Source organism: Strigops habroptila, chromosome 11 (genome assembly GCF_004027225.2).
Source record: "Strigops habroptila isolate Jane chromosome 11, bStrHab1.2.pri, whole genome shotgun sequence".
Taxonomy (NCBI): Eukaryota; Metazoa; Chordata; class Aves; order Psittaciformes; family Psittacidae; genus Strigops; species Strigops habroptila.
In genome coordinates, this window is record NC_046360.1 from 3,009,730 (window position 1) to 3,029,451 (window position 19,722).

At 39.3% G+C, this 19,722-nt stretch overlaps 1 protein-coding gene across 6 annotated transcripts in view; it reads left to right on the forward strand.

The window, feature by feature from the left end:
- The first annotated feature begins 19 nt into the window (after positions 1–19).
- The window catches only part of IFT81 (intraflagellar transport 81), a 47,322-nt gene continuing 27,619 nt past the window's right edge, over positions 20–19,722 (forward strand). For all 6 annotated transcript variants that reach the window (XR_003993778.1, XR_003993780.1, XR_003993779.1 and 3 more), the window contains exons 1-9: positions 20–518; positions 1,290–1,393; positions 2,016–2,196; positions 5,102–5,191; positions 6,262–6,327; positions 6,646–6,756; positions 7,978–8,062; positions 15,738–15,901; positions 18,536–18,631. Coding sequence is in view for 1 of the 6 variants with exons in the window: in XM_030501669.1 (XP_030357529.1) it covers positions 375–518; positions 1,290–1,393; positions 2,016–2,196; positions 5,102–5,191; positions 6,262–6,327; positions 6,646–6,756; positions 7,978–8,062; positions 15,738–15,901; positions 18,536–18,631 (1,041 nt within the window). In the remaining 5 variants the exon portion in view is untranslated. The remainder of the gene's footprint in view (positions 519–1,289; positions 1,394–2,015; positions 2,197–5,101; positions 5,192–6,261; positions 6,328–6,645; positions 6,757–7,977; positions 8,063–15,737; positions 15,902–18,535; positions 18,632–19,722) is intronic.

Here is a 19,722-nt window from a genome sequence, read left to right on the forward strand (position 1 = left end):
TCCCCCCCTCCCGTCCCCTGCATTTTCCCGCCGCTCTAGCGCGTTGGCAGAAGCACGCCGGAAGTGACGCCATTGCTCTGGCCTGGCAACCGTTACCAAGGTAACCGCAGGACGAGGCCGCGGCCGCCCCGGTACCTCAGGGCGCTGCCGCTGGAGCCGCGGCCCCGCTGACCCCCCCGTGAGCCGCGGTGAGGGGCGTGGACCGTCCTTCGAAGGCCGTAGAGGGGCTGAGGGAGCGGCTGGGCCGTGCTCCGCCGAGCCTGGTGCCAGCTCACCGCCTGCGGGCCTCGCTGAGGCGGTGCGTTCACCCGGCAGCGCCTCGCCGAGGCCTCTGGAGAGCTCGTCTGCGGAGGTTTTTGTTCCAGGACACGATAATGAGTGACCAAATCCAGTTCATTGTTGAGAAGCTCAATCAAGAGCCCTTCAGGAAGAACTACAATTTAATCACGTTTGACTCCTTAGGGTCAACGCAGCTGTTGCAGCTGCTCAGTGATGTTCTGGGAGAGATTGACCCAAAGGTAAGGAAGGCGATTAGAGGTGCTCAGACCTGCATAGCTGTGAACATCTCGAATGGGATTGACACAAAAGTTTGCTTTTAGTTAGGTCTGGCTCTGCATAATCCTGTGGCATGTTTGGTTTACCAAAGTAGCTTGTATGGAGCTTCCTGGAAATAAACATGCCTGGCAAGAATCCTTCCTGTCTGTACATCTAAGTGTTTTTGGCAAACCAGCAAATGTTTCTTGGGTCAGGGATACTGGATCCCTGTCCCCTGCAGACTGACGACTGTATATTTTGCCTTGGGACTCAGGATACAGCTCTTCACTGGGTTCATACTGCCAACCACTGTGTTCTTAAGTCAAATGCTAGGCTGTGTCTTGCACAATTGGCCAAGAACTGAACCATCAATTAGCCGTTGCAATAGATATTGAATCCCTTTCCTCTGAGGCTACCAAAACCATGTAAGATTAGAAGGGGTCGTTCATACATCTGCAGTGCAGATACATGTGCCTTGGAGTGCTGGGATATCTGGCTTCCTTTGTGGGAATAATTGGTTTGTCTGCATGGATGAGGTCCCGTGAGCAGGGAGAATGTATTCCTAGAGTAAATTCACCTGAATAAATGCATTAGAAGGGAATTGAAGTTCAGTGCTAAAAAGGATGTTCTATAATGGAGCATCTCACTTCATTGACGTATCATGTGGTGGATGGATAAATTCTTTTAGTGTTGCTAGTTAATTAACATGACTTGGACAAATGGTGGATAATTAATATTCTTTTTAAACTACCCAGCATGCTGTTGATATTAGAGAGGAGCTGCCGGAACAAACAGCTAAAAGGATGTTGAGTCTTCTTGGTATCCTTAAATACAAACCTCCAGGAAGTGTATCGGACTTGTAAGTATCTATTTGCCTACAAACCCCAGTAAAACATCTTTTACACTTTAAACGGACCTGGAATTCAATAGTTGGGTGTATTTTTGACCTCGACTCTCCCAGTGGGTACATGTTAATGCCTTGGGGACAGGCGGTCCCTTGTCCCTATAAGGTGAGCTATGGGGGATGCCAGCCAAGGCTGCCCCTCGGGCCCTGCTGCAGCAGCTGCTATTGCGGAGCCAGCCAGGAGAGGGTGCCGCATGACTGGCAGGGGCACTCCCTTCCCCATCCATCCCCTTCGGACCAGCCGCCCGGGACTGGATTGCACCCTCCTGTGCCAGGTTTTAACCCAGAAAACCCACACTCTTCCCACATTGCCTTTATTCCTGAAGAATATCGCAGAAAAGGAAGAGTCGTGGTGGTTGGCTTTAGCTTTTTGATGTGTTATGGGGGGTTTTATCTGTCTCAAGGTAGCAGAATTGGGATAGTAAATAGCAAATTGGCATCATGAATGTTTTCTCTTTTAACAGCATTAAGAAAATCATTAGGCGAGTGGAGGAGGAACATCAAAATGCTGCAAATTGTTTGTTCCAAGCCAGTGCTCTTTAGTTTGAAGTATTTTCTTTTTGTTGTTTTCCTATAGGAGTGCCTTTCGCCAAGGGTTAGTGACTGGAAGCAAACCTGTAATTCATCCTGTCTTACATTGGCTTCTTCAGAGGACCAATGAACTCAAGAAAAGAGCTTATCTGGCACGTTTCTTGGTAAAACTGGAAGTGCCAGCAGAGTTTCTACATGATGATACTGTGGCTGACATCAACAAACAGGTACCATTTTTCATGAATGCCAACAGTTTCTGTTGATTAATTCAAGCGCCAACAGGAGGAGTTACTGCTGAGATACGTGTTCAAGTGAGGTATGTTAAGAGCATGTTGGAATCAAGGATGAGCAAAGATTTGTGATGAGAAATATATGTTTTGACCATCTTTCTCCCAATAACCCTGAAATTGTATATTAATAGGTAGCATTGAATTGAAAGGTTTTAAGCCCATTAAGTACTTGGTGCTAAATAATGTTCAGAGCCATGTTGGCCAGGATAGATTTTTATTTCTTAATTTTTAAAGACTTTTTTTTTTCCCCCTATGGATATGAAATGAATGGTTTTAACTTCATAAATTACCACTTCAAACTAGTGCAGAAAATGTTAGGACCAAAAGCCAATGTCTCCTAATTGTGAATTTTATTTAGTGCTTAATATTTGTGTTAGCCTTATCCCACTTCTGCTTCAACCACTTTTTTTTTTTTTTTTTTGTGAATAAGTAAAATAATTGCTTCTTCCTGGCTTGACATTCCTGCTCATTATGTTCCCACTTCTTTTGTGAGCATTAAATGTTGATTTTTAGATAGTCAGACTGGGTGGGTTTGAAATGTAAAGCTTAAAAGTGCACCAAAGTTATGGTTTTAGATCTATATTATATGAGGTACATATTTACTTAATTTTTATCCAGTTTTCTCTGCCTTTTGCTCTGTATAGGCAAAATCACAGTGGTTTTGAATGTCTGTAGCAGGTAATTTGATTTATTAACTGTGCACCAGCAAAGCTGTGTAGTTTAACTAAAACTTGGCTAAGCCCTTTATTTTTTTGTTACCACTAACAATATTGGATCTGTAATTTGGAGTAACTAAGCAGTAGTAGCAAAGAGAGAAAGGAATGCAGATTGTATGGGGGTCTTTTTCAGTATGTCACAGTCTTAGTATATATAAATATCCAACTCCATTATTTCCATTACCTAAGATGTGTTCATTTCTGGGATTAGAGTAATATAACCATCTTATTAGTTAATGCCCTGCTGATTAATTCAAAACAGAAGCTGGGTAATATAGTGCCTTGATATAAGTTAATACTACAATGCAAATATTTAGATATTGTATTAAAGAATTTAGCCTACATCATTTAGATACAGGCTTGCCATAGTGTCTCTTAAGAGAAGCATTTCAAACATGAGAGCTTGGAAATCTTAGAACATGGTTGAGTTTTACGGGTGTATAGAATCAGAATGGTTAGAGTTGAAAGGGATCTTAAAGCTCATCCTTTTGTAGATCATTTAAACAAGGTGCTTGGGATACTTGCCACCTTCTCAACTGTGTTGTGATTTACACATTGGATTGGCTGCAGTATCTCATTTAAAAGTAAGCAACTTCAGGCGTAAATCTAGTCTTCAGTGAGCTGCCCCCAGGTGCCAGGAATCTTTCTTTCCACTATAGGAACCTGGGTGTTCTTTGGTCATTTGATTGTGTCATGCACTTCAGGTGCTCTTGGGGTAATTGCAGCTTTTATTGGGTGAAGGTGAGAAACCTGCCCTTCATTATGCTCTGGCAAAGTGTGCTCTGCCCTTGTTTGAATCTTGCTGTTGGGCTTGAAATTTTGTGTTCCAATAAGGGAAAGACTCACTACAATCCCCTTTTGCAAGAGGTAGAGAATCCATGCAAAGGGAAGCTGTTGGACATCAGCAATCAGGAATACAGTTGCTCAGAGACTACCTGCTATCCTTTATTTGTTAAAGTACTTCTGTAACACCCAAGTGATACCATGCAGGCCAGTTGCATTTTTACTCCTACTCTTCTGTAACTCATTCTTCATTGTCCAGCATGTCCATTGCCATTTAACCAAGCTCTTTCTCTATTATTTTATCTTCTTCTCAGTATCCATTTTATTGCTATTTTTTAAAATTCATTCCAGCTTGTCAGTGTGTTGATATTAAAACAACCAGAAATGAACAGAGCATTCTAGATGCTGGTTTCCCAGGGTTTTATAGAATAGAATTGCTTCTTCACTGCTCAGGGCTGGGATGTCTTTGTTTGAACTGGCCTCTGCCATTGCCACTTTGTGTTCAACATTCATATCAATTGCTTTTTCCAGGAAGTAAGCAATGACTTGATCTTCTCTTTTTAGATTTTTCCATCTCATTGAATGGCTGTTTCTGTGGAGATTATCTTTCCTTGTATCTCAGCTTGCATTTCTCCCAAGTTGAATCTAAATTTATTTCCTATCCATATTTCTAAACTCTTTCTGTCCCCTGTTATTTCTCTACCCACACAGACTTTCACACTGCCTCTCAGTTTAAGATTACTGGTGGGCACTGTACTGGTGTGGAAGTAGCACACTGTCTACTTCTTTCTAACTACTGAACTGCATATTTAAATCTCTGTAATATACTGAGGGCATGATTATGCAATGTGTCAAAACTGTTTCTCACGTGTTAAGTCAGGTGTGCTCTTGGACTGCTTTGATGGATTGAAGCTCAGTGCTCTCTAAATTCAAGCCCCATTGCTTCGATCAAGTATACTGGGAGATCAAACTCTTCCTTTTTGGGCTGATAGATTTACGTACGTGATATACACACAGTAAGAGAGAATAATTTGTTAATGTAGCATCATCCCTTTCAGATAACATCTTCCTGTTTTGAAAATACACTGTGTATTACAAGGTGAAAATACCAAAGAAATTGTGAAACTTCTGAGTGTGCCTTTGAGTAGCAGATAATTCACTGTGATTTTTTTTTTTTTTTGCTTTATAAGTTGACAAGCTTTTGTGATGGAAAAAATACCTTTAATTCTTGTTCTCACTGTATTTCTTTTTGAATATTTACTGTCTTAGTAGTAAAGCAACATGTCGATCTGAAAATCCTTAGCCAGAGAGCTCATTCTGCATGGTTTTTATTTCATTTTTAGTATGAAGAACTGATGGAAGCATTCAAAAACCTACATAAGGAGTGCGAGCAGCTCAAAACATCTGGTTTATCTACTGCAGAAATAAGAAGGGTAAAAAAAACTTGACAAAATCACACAACTTTTTTTTGTTAGTTATTTTCTTGAATGTCAGTAGTTCTATTTTTGTTGGGTTTATGGACTCATTGCAGTGTGTGAGTTGTAGAGGTCAGAGCTGGTGGGCACTGCAGCTGCCTTTTGAAACTGTTCTCTGTTGGCAAACAGCTTAGCAAATCCTCACTTGTGCTTAGAGCTGAGCTTTCTGAAGCAGATTGGGAACTAAGGCTGCCAAGACTCTCTTCAGCAGGATTTTCAAATATTAGAACTCCCTTTCCTCTGCTTGCTAAGGCTTTTTTGCCTTTGCCTGCTACAAAGCCTTTTGCTTTACTGGCACAGGGTAATAATTTCAGAGGGAGTTGAATGAATTAAGAGCTTAAGTCAATAAAAATGATGATCCTGTGTGGCCCAGGTGTTAAGCAACATATTTTCCCTGTTTCAGCAAAATATTGGAGTGTGTGTACAGCTTTTCAGTAAGACGTACAGACAAGTTAAGCAGATGTTGAGAAAAGGTCTAAATTTGGAGAATTTATTTCCCTTTCTCTCATAACTATCAATCTGCAGAGTCCTGCTGTTGTAAAATAGGAGAATAATAATTAAATACATGTTTTAGCACTATAAAGTGTTTCTTCTAACACAGTTTTAATACAAACAGTGGCAGCAAACATCACCTGTCTGCAACTTTGTGTAAAATTGTGTGCCAATTGTTCTAACATTAAGAACATATGTTCAACATCAGATGTTGAATTGATGCTGATTTTTGCAAGGTGGTTTCTGTTTGTTTGTTTTTATTTTGGAGAAATCCACCTGCTTTTATTTTAAATGTTCACACTAATACGGAGAGGTGCAGATGAAGGAATGTTAGCAGAAAGAGAGTGGGAACTGTGGGGGAAGAGAAAAGAGAGATTGGAATCCTGGATATTCTGATCATCGATCAATAAAATGATAACCACTTCATTGTATTCAGAGAAGAATTCTGATTTTCATATTAATTTGAACAGAATTTAGTCCAATCCATATGATATTGCAAATAAATTAACATTTCTTTATTTTTTCCTGCTTTTTAGGACATTGATGCAATGGAAGAGGAGAAAGATCAACTCGTCAAAAGAGTGGAACGTCTTAAGAAGAGGGTAATAAGAGAAGTAACACTATTATGTTTCAGTGTCGTAGTCCTTGGCTTGCAACTCTGATTTTGGAATGCAAACAAGGATTAAGATAAACATACTCTGTGTCTAGGAAGGAATCAAGTAACTAATTGACCCACAGGGAATCTCCCTAGGCATTAGTCCAGAGCTTTTAAGAATCTTGAGTCCAGAACTTTGCTGTCATTTCTGAGTAGTAACATGTATGGAAAGGAAATGCTAAGTGAGCTTGTGAAACACATGATCTCTTTAATGTATTTCTCAACTATCTGACAGTAACATGCACTATTTATCCACTTGCTGTAGGTGGAGACAGTACAAAATCATCCACGAATTCTTGAAATAGCAAGACAGCTTCGCGTAGAAAAAGAGAGAGAAGAATCTTTGGCTCAACAGAAGCAGGAACAAAAAAATCAGGTACTGCCATAAAAGCATGCCTATAAATAGTTGTTGACATGTTTGGGAATAATGCATTAAAAAAAGTACATCAGGAACAACAGTCCAGTGTTTCTCCCAGCACCAGAAAATTAAATCCCATTGAAAATATCTGTGTACATTTTAAGGGAAGAGGCTTGACCCTGCAAGATCTAAAGACCTCATTCAAAAAACTTGGCTGCCTCAGCTGCCACTGACATCATCATTTAGCAGTCCCAGGATATGTTCCATGACTTACTGTTGTAGCACCCAAAGAGAATTCATTATATTTATGGGAGTGAGCAAATGTTTCCTTAGATTTGTATCTCTGCATCTGTACTAAGGTTTCAAGGGCTGAGGAACACAGCAAGTACCTCAGCTTTTCACTGGGTGGGAATATTGATTCAGGAGCAACCTTGGGATTTTGGTCCCTGAGTTTGACAAAAAGGTTGTCCTGGGAAGCACTGGAAGCGGTTAACATCTGAATTCCTGAGCTGTGTTGTCAAAACATGATACTTTTCTAAAATCCAGTGCAATATTGATATATCATCTTCCCAAATTCTGTAGTATTAACTTCAACACTGTATTAAAAGGGGAAACCCCCACAGATTTCTAGTATTGCAGTCTTATGTCTGGATGTGGAATCGATGTGAATCAGTTGGCTGTCAAGCTGCTGAGTCTTTGCTTGAACCTGAGTGAGATCACAAGTAAATGAATGTGATGTCCAGCTGATTCCAGTTCTTGGTGTGCATCAAATCACAAAATCACAAAAATGATCATCAACTGGGTGTTGTCTGGCAACAAGCTTCCCAGTGTGCTCTCAGGTTGGACGGTGGATCTCTGTGACAACTCAGCTGCATTGCAAGAACTGCAGTACAAGGATAGTTAGCTGCTGCAATCCTGAGTCTTGCTGTCTTTATGTCTTTTGTTGTTGTTCTGATGTGCAAGCCACGTGTATTTTTGATTGAAAACTGTGCAATGAATTTCTGTCATAGAGAAGAAACCACTTGAGAGAACAAGAATCCTCAATGAACACTACAGAATATTGAGTAAAGGCCAGTTGCTGAGACTTTGTTTTGGCACGTTCCCTTGTGAAACAGTCAGCAGATGCTCACAGCTACCATTTTTTATATTTGGGATTCTTTTTGATACTCTTTTGTTTTAGGTGTTTGAATATGCATTTCAAAGGAGTGAGCTAATCTGTGTCCCATTCTCTCTCCAAAGTTGTTCCACGCAGAGCAAAGACTGCAAAGAGCACAGCTCCAGCTGAAAGAAATGCTTCATGCAGTAGTGGATTCAAAACCTGAAAGTAAGTAGTAATCTATAAAGGCTGGGGGTTTACACTTCTCTGTTAGAAATGAAATCAAAATTGGATGGTTGTCAGTAATACGGCAGTGCCAGAAAGAATATAGGAACTTACGAGAACCTAAGGCACATGCTGGAGATCCTAAGGCTGAATATGCCTTGCTACGAACAGCCAGGGAGACAATCACAAGGGAAGATGATATCAGTCATATTTTTGAGGTCCATCTCTTAAAAAAAAAATCTCAAACCAGTTAAATAGTGAATACTGACCATAATACTCTGCAAGAAAAAAACCACAGCTGGAAATACAAAGGGTTGGAAAAAGCAGAAACCACTTAATCAGAAGTTTGTCCTTTCTAAGGTTTTATGCCTTTTTGTATTTGTAATTGGGTGTTGGTGAAATACTGCTTCTGAAATTTTTTCTCAATGAATGTACAAATACATCAAATATTATGTTTTATTCAGTGTAGGTTTGTTTTTTCTAGTTACCTCCTATAAAATACTTTGAAAGTTTGGAAAGCTTTAAGGCCTTTTTCTTACTGTAGTGCAACTTTGTGTTGTAGTTTTGTACGATACTAAAAATAAAACTACTTTCTAATTAGGCTTTTTTTATAGATCATGGTTTATATATAGACATACACTTACATATGATTATGTTTATAAATATTTTTACTACATATATCTATATATTGAAGCCTATATATTTAGATATGAATATCTTTGTTTACATATGATGATACTGTGTTCTTGTTATACGACTGAGCTGATTGAGTTGTCTGTTGCTGTATTACATTAATCACAGAATCCCAGACTGGTTTGGGTTGGAAGAGACCTTAAAGCTCATCCAGTTCCAACCCCCTGCCACGGGCAGGGACATCTTCCACTAGAGCAGGTTGCTCCAAGCCCCTGTGTCCAACCTGGCCTTGAACACTGCCAGGGATGGGGCAGCCACAGCTTCTCTGGGCACCCTGTGCCAGCGCTTCAGCACCCGCACAGGGAACAACTTCTGCCTAAGAGCTCATCTCAATCTCCCCTATCAGCTTAAAGCCATCACCTCCTGTCCTATCGCTACAGGCTCTTGTAAAACAGCAAGATTTTTTCTCCTCGTTTTCAGTGCTATCTCAGTCTGCAAATAACCTCAGCAAATAAATTATAGTAATTGTGGAGTAGGTTAGTACTGTATGATTGTTTATAGAAATAGCAGGTGGGAAGGAATTGCAGTTACTAGGTAAATGCATAACTAACTGTCTCCAAAGGCTACGATTTGACAATCTCTAGGTTTCTGCTGGTTTAATCACTTTGAGGGAAATGTGACAAGGATTAGCCTGGCACTTTGACAACAAAACTGGGAGTCAGGTTAGGGTTCAGTGTTTCAGATATGTGATCTCTGGCAAATCACTTACCCCCTTTCAGTTTCTCTCTTGCACTTAGTTGCTAATAACACATCACAGGATCAATAGATATTTTATGTGCTGTTCATACAGGGATTAGGGTTGATTTATAGGCAAATACTTCACTGCATGCAAAGTAGCGTGGAGGTGTAAGACTCAGAATGATCCTTTCTCAGGGCTTCTCCAGTTGCATTCTAAGTTGCTGTGGTAAAAAATAAAAAGCCATAGAATGATTTTTATTATATGTATAAATTACATCCAGAATTATAGAACCTGTTTATCGATTTAAACTGCACAAAGTAAGTCATTGTCCTGCTCTTTCAGGTGCAGTTAATATTCCAGTTGCATCACATAACTGCTTTGGCAGCCGCTTTGAGTTAGAGAGTTTTTTCCATCACCACCACGCTGCGTTGCTGTTACTTTGTAATTTTACTGTAATTCTTTTATGATGCTCATCAACTGCTGAACCACAAATTGAACTAAGAGTATCTGAACTATCTTCTCTACTCCAAGGGACCTGCAGAGGATTTTGTAACTGTTCCATTTTTTGCAGTAGCTATCAGAGAGTTTATACAGCAAAGCTGTGTCAACAGTTCTATTTCAGTTCCGGGGGTTTTTTTAAGGCCAATGGAAACTTGATGGGTTCAGTTCACAGAAGCAAAGGTAACATAATAAAAGGCAGTAAATGTGTCATTTAATCGTTGAGATGAAAATAAAGATAAAGTTAACATATTTAATTTCCTTATCTTGAGTCCTGCTTGCAGGGGAAAAAAAGTGTTTGGATGTTCTGAAGAAAAATTTGGAGTCATTACTCAAGCAAACTTGTGTTGAAATGTTGCCCAAACAAAGACTTAAGGACATTGCTCTGCAACTGCTTTTCTCTGTAGTAGTTACAAAGACACTACAGTAGTAGCAATTGCAGAATGCCAACTGTGTGTTTGAAATAATTGAAATTAGGTGACCAGAGAGCACTGAACAGGATCCCATTTATTTTAAAAGCTTTGTTGGGCTACAGTTAACACAATTTATTTTACTTTAAAAACTCCCTCTGGCTGCAGTTTGGTCCCTCAGCTGCCTGCTCAGGTCAGTATAACTTGTGTGCTGACAGGCCAGTATAGCTCGTGTGCTGACAGGTCAGCAGCTGCTTGGTAGATGTGGATTTTCACTGGAATTTAGACTTTCCTTTAAAATTATTTTATTTTTTAATACTTCAGGTGTTTTTACTTCCAAAGCAAGACACGACGATAGAAGTTGTTGATAATGAATAGAAGCTTTTTTTTGTGTCTTACAGATGCTGCTTTGATCACTTCATCCTATAATTAACTTGGGATGAAGTACTTTAAAGAAATGAAAAGGAATGCAACTAGCACATATTGATGAGCATCATTTGTATGCAATTAACATCATTCTGCTTTAGCTAAGCCAGGAAAATACAGCTTATGGTTCATAGGTTTGTAACTCTTGGAAATAAAATACTTAGAAGACTTTGTATTGTAGCATGAAAACCAGGTGATTGTTTTGAGATGCTTTGTAGACTAAAGTTGATCATACTGGTTTCTACAGCAGACTCCTTAGTGGTTTAACTTCAGTACTACTCAATATATTTAACTCCAGAGAGGCAGTTGCTTCTGATAGCACTAAGTAACATGAATTTAGAGTTCCTGGGGTTTTTGTGTGGTCGTGGTGTTATTCCAGATATGAATAGCATTTTTATTAGCACCCACTAGTTTGGATAACCTAGCTCGTGCTTCCTCAGCAAGATTCCCATCTTTTTGCTTTGAATATCTCTGCTGGCACAAACAGAAATGTTTAATGCCAAGAATTGAGCAGAATTACTGAAATTCTTGATCTCTGTCCATTTTATAGGACATGATTGTTCACTTTATTGGCAGAAATACGAAGAAGTGGATGACTAGCTGGAAAATGTTGATTAAAGGAATGTATTAAGATGATTGTTGTTGATAAACAGTGAAATGTGTAATTGATATACTTCATTAATATGTAGTAATAGATTTAGAGCACTGAGAACTTCAAAGATACCATTCAAAGAGGAACTGCTTTGTACAGAACTCTATTCTATGCCATTCACTTGATAAAAAATAGACATTTAGGATGCTGTTACTTAAAACATTCCATTTGAATGAAAACATTAACAATTTTCTTTCCCACAGAACTATCTTTCCCAAGAATTCCAAGTTTAAATGATCTCCACCAACACGGCAGACCACATTTCAGTTAAAATCATAGATGTGTTTGGTAAAGGAGAATGGCTTAGGTGGAACTTTATTTTCATCTTGAAATGATTTCTTTATTATAAAGTCACTGTCAATTGATGCAAGCTCAGGGGTAAAGCACTGATGTCTTTGATGAGAATTCAAGCCTGCTTGGTCAGATTAAATAGTATTGCTGTGGTTGACTTCTTTAAGACCATTGACTCTTAACTGGCACCCTGTTTTGAAGACAAACAAGGCAGCAAAAATTCAACATGAGCTCTGTTAAAAGGATTAAAAGGAGTTTGTTGAAAGTTTTAGAGAATTAATCAGGGAATCATCACCAAGTGGATGCATTTCTACTTGGGACATGCAGAAATCAGTGTTGGGCTCTTTTTTGTTTAGTATTTACACTGGACACCTGAAAGAAAAGAGCCCATAAGGACTGGTGAGATTGCCAGGAGAACTAAAAATAGGGGCAATGACTGAATAATGAGGAGTCTGTTGATTCGAAGTGACCTTAATCACTTAGGAAGCCAAGCCCATGCCAACAGTATGTATTTTAAGGAATAGCAGAATGCCACAGTATTCCTCTAGGAATAATATATATGCAATGTCATTATAGCATGTGGGACTTTTTCCTAAGAAGTGACTCTGAAAAGGACTTGTGGGTCATAGTGTAAAATGGAAGAACGGTCTGAAAGATTTGGTGCTATCCATGCATTTATTTATGGAAGAAAATGGAGTGGGAGAGTTGTATTACCTCTGATGTATCCATCACTGCAACACTGTGTCCATTGACCAGAATTCAGGAAGGATGTTGAAACGTCAGAGGGATTTTGAAGAGCATCGATAACGATAAGCATGGAAAGCATGACTTAAAATGGCAAATCCTGGAAGCTTTTTAGTTCTTCAAGGAGATATCAAAGGGATGATTTGATCATAATCATCACTTCCAATTTCCTTGTGCTAAATACTAGAAGCTGTGGAGGGAATAATTTACATACTCTCTTAGTGAGGGTGGTTGCAGACAGGGAAGTGAAGGCTTTGGTGGAAGTGAATGGTGTGTGGAAGTTTGTTGTAGATGTGCCTTCCTATGTGATATTAAACAAAGTGTTGGCAGGTAGTCTAGAAAATGAGTGCTCTTCTTGCCCTGTCTCCTTTTAAAATCAGTTATTGCTGCAAATAGTTTTGGTACAGGATGCACACTATTGGTAGCCTGGAGAGGGAAAAGAAATAAGTGAATCAAGTTTTCATAGAATGGTTTTAGATCCATTAGCAGAATTATGCCGAGAAAATTGCCTCTTTTCTACATGACCGAGCAAGCACGAAGAAACTCTTTCTCCCATCCCTCTCTTTGTAATAATAATAATAAAATAATCTGAATGGAAAACATGAGGAGTTGCTCTTAATAGCTCTCCACATGTAAATACGTGGTTGGCAGAACCTTGCTAAAATAACCTTAGGGCACAGAGCCAGGCTTTCTGTGCAGCTTACGTATGTGGATTTTGTAACCATAAGTCAACGTTGAAACATTAAAAACAAATTTATATGTGTAATGGAAAGATTTAAAGCATGCTTGCTTTTCTTTCCTCCAGTCTGGGAATTTGAAATAAGACTGGTTTTCAATGAAAAGAAGATTAAAGCAAGAGCTGCCCTATGCTTTGTTTTCTAAGGTTCTGTTAAGCAGCAAAAGTAGCTCTCAGGTAGTTGCTTCTCCCTGTGTTACGTTGAATTGTATAGGAGGGAAAATATATCCTAAGTAGTTAGGAAAGAAACTACATTAGTCATGAGGGATGTTGACATCATCATGTCTTTCCCCATAAAGATGTCAAGTCTTAACTCGCTTCATTGCTCGCTGGGCCGTCAAGAGTAAGCGTGATGCAGAACCAGGCAGTGTGTAAAAGGAGTCGGTAGTAGCTCAGAGGTTACCTGAGAAATGGATCTCGATAGTGATCAAGGCTATACCCTGTGGAGGCAATATGTCCTCACTCTCCTGAAAGCAGCTGTTTAGGCGTGGTTGTTTCCTGAGTGTCATATCTCCAACAAATCATTGAAGCATGTACAGTTTTAGAAGGAAACTGGAGAGGTGGAAGAAATAAAGTATAGGCTGTAAATGCAGATATTTTTTTTGCTACTAAGAGGAAAGCAAGAAATCAGGTTCATTAAAATATTAATATTTAATATCAGCATAATTAAATTGATATCACTTTGATTTTGACACCAAAGATCTTGGTTATAAATATCAAACTGTGTTTCTAGTCAGTTCTGAGGTGGTAATTCTGCTCACAGCATACGTGGGAAGCTTTGCTGCATTTGCAGAGGTGGTAGATCTCTAGTGAGACATTAAAATGTGGTCCCTCCTGCCCAGCTCTGTCGTGGGCTGAGGAAGGCTGGAATCAAGTGCTTCTGGAAGAAAGAAGTGGGAAATCTCTCTCAATAAGTCCAAGTGTGTTTCTCAGGTATAGCTGTAGTGCCATGTACATAATGGCTTTTGCAAACATCGCATAACTCCGCTATCCCATTCTGAAACCAGTATCAATGCTGTTTTGCACAAGATAAATGACTTTTCCACAAAGGGGAAAAGATCCTGTGGTAGTGTTGCTTTTCATAAACATAGAAATCAACAAACTAAACTGCTGGAAAAGAGGAATTCCCACTCATTTTCAGTTTATGTTGACTTGACATTGTTAGCAACCCTGCTTTCCCTAGGGTCTGTTTTCTTTCTTCTAGTTCTTGAGGCTTTCTCAAGAGCTAATGGCTTATTTCCCCTCTGGCAGCTAAACCCAGTAGCCTTCCTTTCAGTCTGAGCTGCGAGCAGAGGGTGAGGAGGATCTAGAAGCCCTAGGGGCCCATTTTCCTAGGCTTCTATTTCACTTTGCTCTGACCTCCTCCTTTTGTCAGTGAGGGATGTGGTCAGCAGGCTCTATAGGCTGAGAACCACAAGCTCTGCTTTTACCTACCACCTTTCCCATCCCGGCATTTTTTCAGCTGTGTATTGTTCTTACCTGTATGTACCTGTATTTATTTATTAATTATCTGTTAAGGAAGCTAAATGACCTGGCAAGAGCCAAGTCATCCTAAGCCTGGTAACATGCAGTGTGCACCAGGCTGGTATAGAGCAAGACTTACAAATGGAGTTGCTTTTCTCCACAGATTTTTTTGTTGTCGTTCAGGAATTCCTTCTTGGTTTTTTCTATTTTATTGTTATTTTCAGCAGTCGTAGTCTATATCCTGTCCTGAGAGTAAATGCTTGTTCTTACAAGAAAAAAATAGTGTGCTATTTACAGGGAGGCAATTTATAAGTGTTCCAGCAATGCAAAAGACCCTTAAAGTAGGCATACATTAAATTCTGCTCATTTTAAGGGCTTTTTAGATGCCAGATTGGAATCAAGTTTTATTTTCAGGGAGACTTTCCTGAAATCTATACATGAGCTAGGCCAAATTAAGATCTCTGTACCGATAAAGGATTCACCCTGAGATAATATCTGTCTGTAGGTGAAGTTAATTCACATGAAACAATGAACCGTGCAATCTGTGAGTAGCACCAGCTTCAGGATGGTCCAGCCAGGGAAGTTCCAAGGGGTACAGCACAGCTGTGGTATGCTTTGCTGCCCCTCATCAGCGTGTGCATAAGCAACCACAGTCTGGCTCTTCACTTTTAAGATTTCAGAAGAATGTAATTCACAGCACAAAACAAGTAACGCAGAATCCAGCGTGTTGATGTGTTTAAGGTGCACATCAGGTTAATGGCTTTCTGTGTCAGTGCTGCATGTTGAATTTTGCATCTGATTCAGCTGGAGTTTCAAATAAGAAGGGATTTCCTTGTTTGTCGATGAAAAGATCTGTCAAGGAGATAATAGGTATACGCTAGAGATACAGATGGATAATAATACTTACATTATTTAACATCCAGATTAAAAATCTAAATCAAGTAACTGTTTCTTTGAGCTTTGAAAAGAATATGCAAATGCTGTTGTTATCATAATCTGCTACTAAATACTTAATGTATTGGTGAAATCAGGCTTAATTATCTGCTGTGTTACTTTTATAGACACTGATTTAATTTGCTTTTAAGGTTTAATGAAGAAACTGGAAGAGGAGATAAATTTCAATACATACCTGGTAACTGAAAAAATACCTAGAGAGCTGGAAAGTAAGAAGAATTCAACATACATCTTACAAAAGGTGGCTGCAGAGCCAGCTATGAGTCAATCTGATCTCAACGTACTTGAAAGCAAGGTAAGCTAAGCAAGGCCACACTTCATTTGTATTCCATAGCATAGTCTAAGGTTCTTGTGCACTACTTTATATCCTTGAGAAAATGTCTAATTCCCAAAGGAACATCCCTTCAGCTGTAAAACAGAAGATGTGTTAATCACTAAATGCAAACTCCCAGATAAGTTTCTAAAAATACCCACAAAACAAACAAGAAAACAAGCCCCAAACCAAATCCAAACCAACCATGTCCTTAAATGCTATTTAGAAAATTGTGTTAGCAATTTGCTCTGAGATGAGCAGAGGTGTTAAATTAGCATTAAAGGTTTGATTTTAATTCTCTTCAGATTTCACTTGGTTTAAACTCTCACTGACATCAAGGGAGTTTATAGCAGCAGATAGAGAGCATTTATGGAGTGGTGAACAATGTTCTTAGAGTGATACATCTACACAACATTGGGTTTTAATGTGCAGTGGCTCAGAACTCCTTAGTGTTTAGAATAGGTCTGGTTTAGTCGGTAAGCCCAAAGGAAATTTGAGAATCAAATACTTGATTTACCTTTCCACATTTTTTTCAGAAGTTAAAAACAAATGGTGTTAGAATGAGCAAAAATCCTTATTTGTAGTATGTATCCAAAACGTGCAGAGGGATTTGTTGCCACGAGTCCATTTATATATTTCACTCCATGAAGTTTGCATGATCCTAAATGAAAGATTAAATAAGTAAGATTATATTCTAGAAGAATTGATATGAATGTTAATTCTTAGTATTTCTACTGATGCTGATGAAGATTTACAACAATGTTACCTAGGGTAGGAAGACTAGTCCTACATACTGCTAGCTACACTGTTCAGTCTCAATGTCAGCTTCTTTTACCAGCTGGTTTTTACTATCCCTGGAATCTCCAACTCAGGCTCTGCTGTGAAATATAGATAATGAGGAGACAGAGTATTTGTAATAGATCAGAGAATGATTTACCCATGGGTGTGAGGGCTGCCATCCACCATCCTTCTTGTGTCTTGAAGCAAATCCATCAACTTCACAGTAGCCTGTGCATTCACACACAGAACATGCCAAAGTAAGGCAAGAAAGAAATGCCCACGGGTTTCTTGGATCAGAGGAGAACCAGCAGTCAAGTGTCATCAGGAATACATTCTATTTTAAGGTTAAGACTACTTTTAACAAAAGTAAAGTCAGTGGCAGCCTAATGCTATTTTGGATCCTGATCATTGGACTTTTAAGGATGCAGCATTATTAAATGGTAGATGAGGTCTGAAATAACAAACTAGCTCTGTAGTTCAGCCTCCGCCTTCGTAGGACATGTTTTCTAATCACAACAGTGTTTGTGGTTGCAGTTATTTCTTTCAGCCACACTTGAAGCCTGGTTTTGCACTTTCTTTTCCAAGAGTATTGTTGGGGTTTTTGGCAATATTGTAAAAAACTTCAACGTTGGGGTTTTTCCCCTCTTTCTCCATGAGGTAACCTTTTAATTTGTTATATTTTGGAAGTATTCTCTTCTTAATGGATAATAAACCCAAAATAGATAATGTCATATACTTGGCTGTTATCACAGCATGGCCTTAGACAGCATTTCTTTTTTTAAAAGTCAGCCTTCTGTTTTCTCAGTGCCTTAAAAAGGAACTGGATTGCACTGTCCTGCATTTTCTAACGTATAAACCAGGAATTTATTCACAGAAGGGAATTCTTACGCCATCTTCAAATTCAGGCCTGTTCTACCACCAATAGTTTTTGTAAAGGAATAGAATTCACAGGTGTTGGAGTATTTTTAGTCCTATGGAGCACTTTATTTGAAATACTTGGGTTTGCAAGTGCGCGGATATTGCTCATAGAAATGTTCGGGGAATGCCCAGTGCTACCTGCAGTACAATTTGACATTATTGGATTTCAGCACGTATTTACACTGCTTATCAACACTCATCTAGTTAGCAGAGAATTAAAGGAAGGTTGCTAGGGCTGTGGTTTCCATGGCTGATCAGAGTCCCAGGGTAGCATTAAGTCAGGACTGGAAAAGCTGGAGTCAGTACACTGATGTGTACAGTACACTGGTGGAGCTGTGATTTCCAGGTGCAGTGGGCTCTAAAGCTTGAGCTAGAATGAACATCAACATGTTGAGCCTCTGGACCAACAAAGAGATTATGGAGAAACTGCATGTTGCAGCAGTAGAAAGAAGGTACCACAGAGTTGGAATATGATGGTCTGCAACTCTTCAAAGTATTGATGAATTTGGTATCACTTAGTCTTTACTTGCTCCCCTTTAAACTTCTGATAAGTGGCTGAGTGAAAAGAAATGTTAGTTAATATTGATAAAATGACATGTTACATGTGGTATGTGACAATATCAGTCTTTTTTCCATCTTTACCAATTCACGTGCATTTGCTCTCCCTGTACACCAGTTTATTTCATTTTCAGGGCCAACGTCATGCTTCTGCCTTATCATAAAGGCACAGAACTGGAAATGCAAAACCATAGCCTCTTCCTGGCCAGTGCTTAATGACTCACTGAGGTTTTTGGGTTTGTTTCTCTGTTTTAAAAATGGAACTAGCTGGATTGAAAATCTGGTTTGCAAAGCATTTAATTCTTGGAGAAGACAAAGAAATAAAGCTCCATTTCCTTAGTTTTCTGCTCTGTCTTGCAGATAAATGAAGTAAATGCACAAATGAATCAGCTTATTGAGAAAAGAATGATGAAGTATGAGCCAGCTGATAGCAAATTTTCCATGTACCGCCAACAGGTAAGAAGGAACAAAACATTTGTTAAGCAGAAGCAGTGCAGCAATTTCAGTCCCTGGTTGTTTTACGTCCTGATTTTTGTCTTTCTTTAGCATAAATCAGTGAGATGCATAATAAGGGAGGATAAAAAGAAAATAAATAGCTATTGAACATATGTATGTTTAGGGCTGAGTCAGACACTTGCTTTCAGTCATGTTAGTGAGTTTGTATTGACTGCTGTCCTTATGCTGTTAGGTGTTGCCCTTCAGCTGCATCCCAGGAATTCTGGAAGCATCATTTTGGAGGAGCTATTTTGGGTAAAGCTCCAGCTGTGGCCGGATTCTTAAGAGGCAGCATGTGGGCTGATGGCTGCAGCCAGCCCTGGAGGCAGGGCTTGCCTTCAGTTATACCCACTGCTCGTGTTAGACCACATGCTATTTTTCCTGTTGCATCTATTAAGAAGGTATCCTTTGATTTCTTTTTTTTCATCCCGAGGCTATAAAATAGTCTTTCTATAAAATAGGCTGTCTGCTCTAGTCTGAGTAAATTCACAAGTTCTAAAAAGGATTTATGAACCCTGAGATTTTTCAGAGCTTACACAGAAATGTGGTTTCTTTTCCAGGCAGCCTGTACCACTGCTAATTTTATTGAAGACTTTCATGATGATGCTTATGGTGCTGGTTTACAAAATAAAAAGGCTTAAGTAAAATGGATGAGTGGGAGGAAAAAAAATAGTGATAAAATGCATCCTGCAGTTCAGTCCCATATGCAATATGAAATGCACCATTTTGTTTTGTAAGAGATGCTCTTCCTCCTGAAAGAAAAGCTGCTACATAATGTGCTGGTAGCAGGACCAGGGGGCTCGGCATGTAATTGTGTTCGGTGGAGGAACCACTGCAGCAGTTGAGGTTGCTGCTGTGAGTTGGAAGCATGTGGTGGTCTTTGCTTTGTTCTGTGAGGGACTGGCTTCTGTTTCACACAATGATCGGATATATCGTTCCACAGTTTGTCACTGCAGATACCTCATGAAGCAAAGAGCTGAGATCCTACCCCAGCAGAACTCTGATAGGTATATTTTTAGACGTAAAGCTGGTCCTTTTCACCTAGTGGGAGA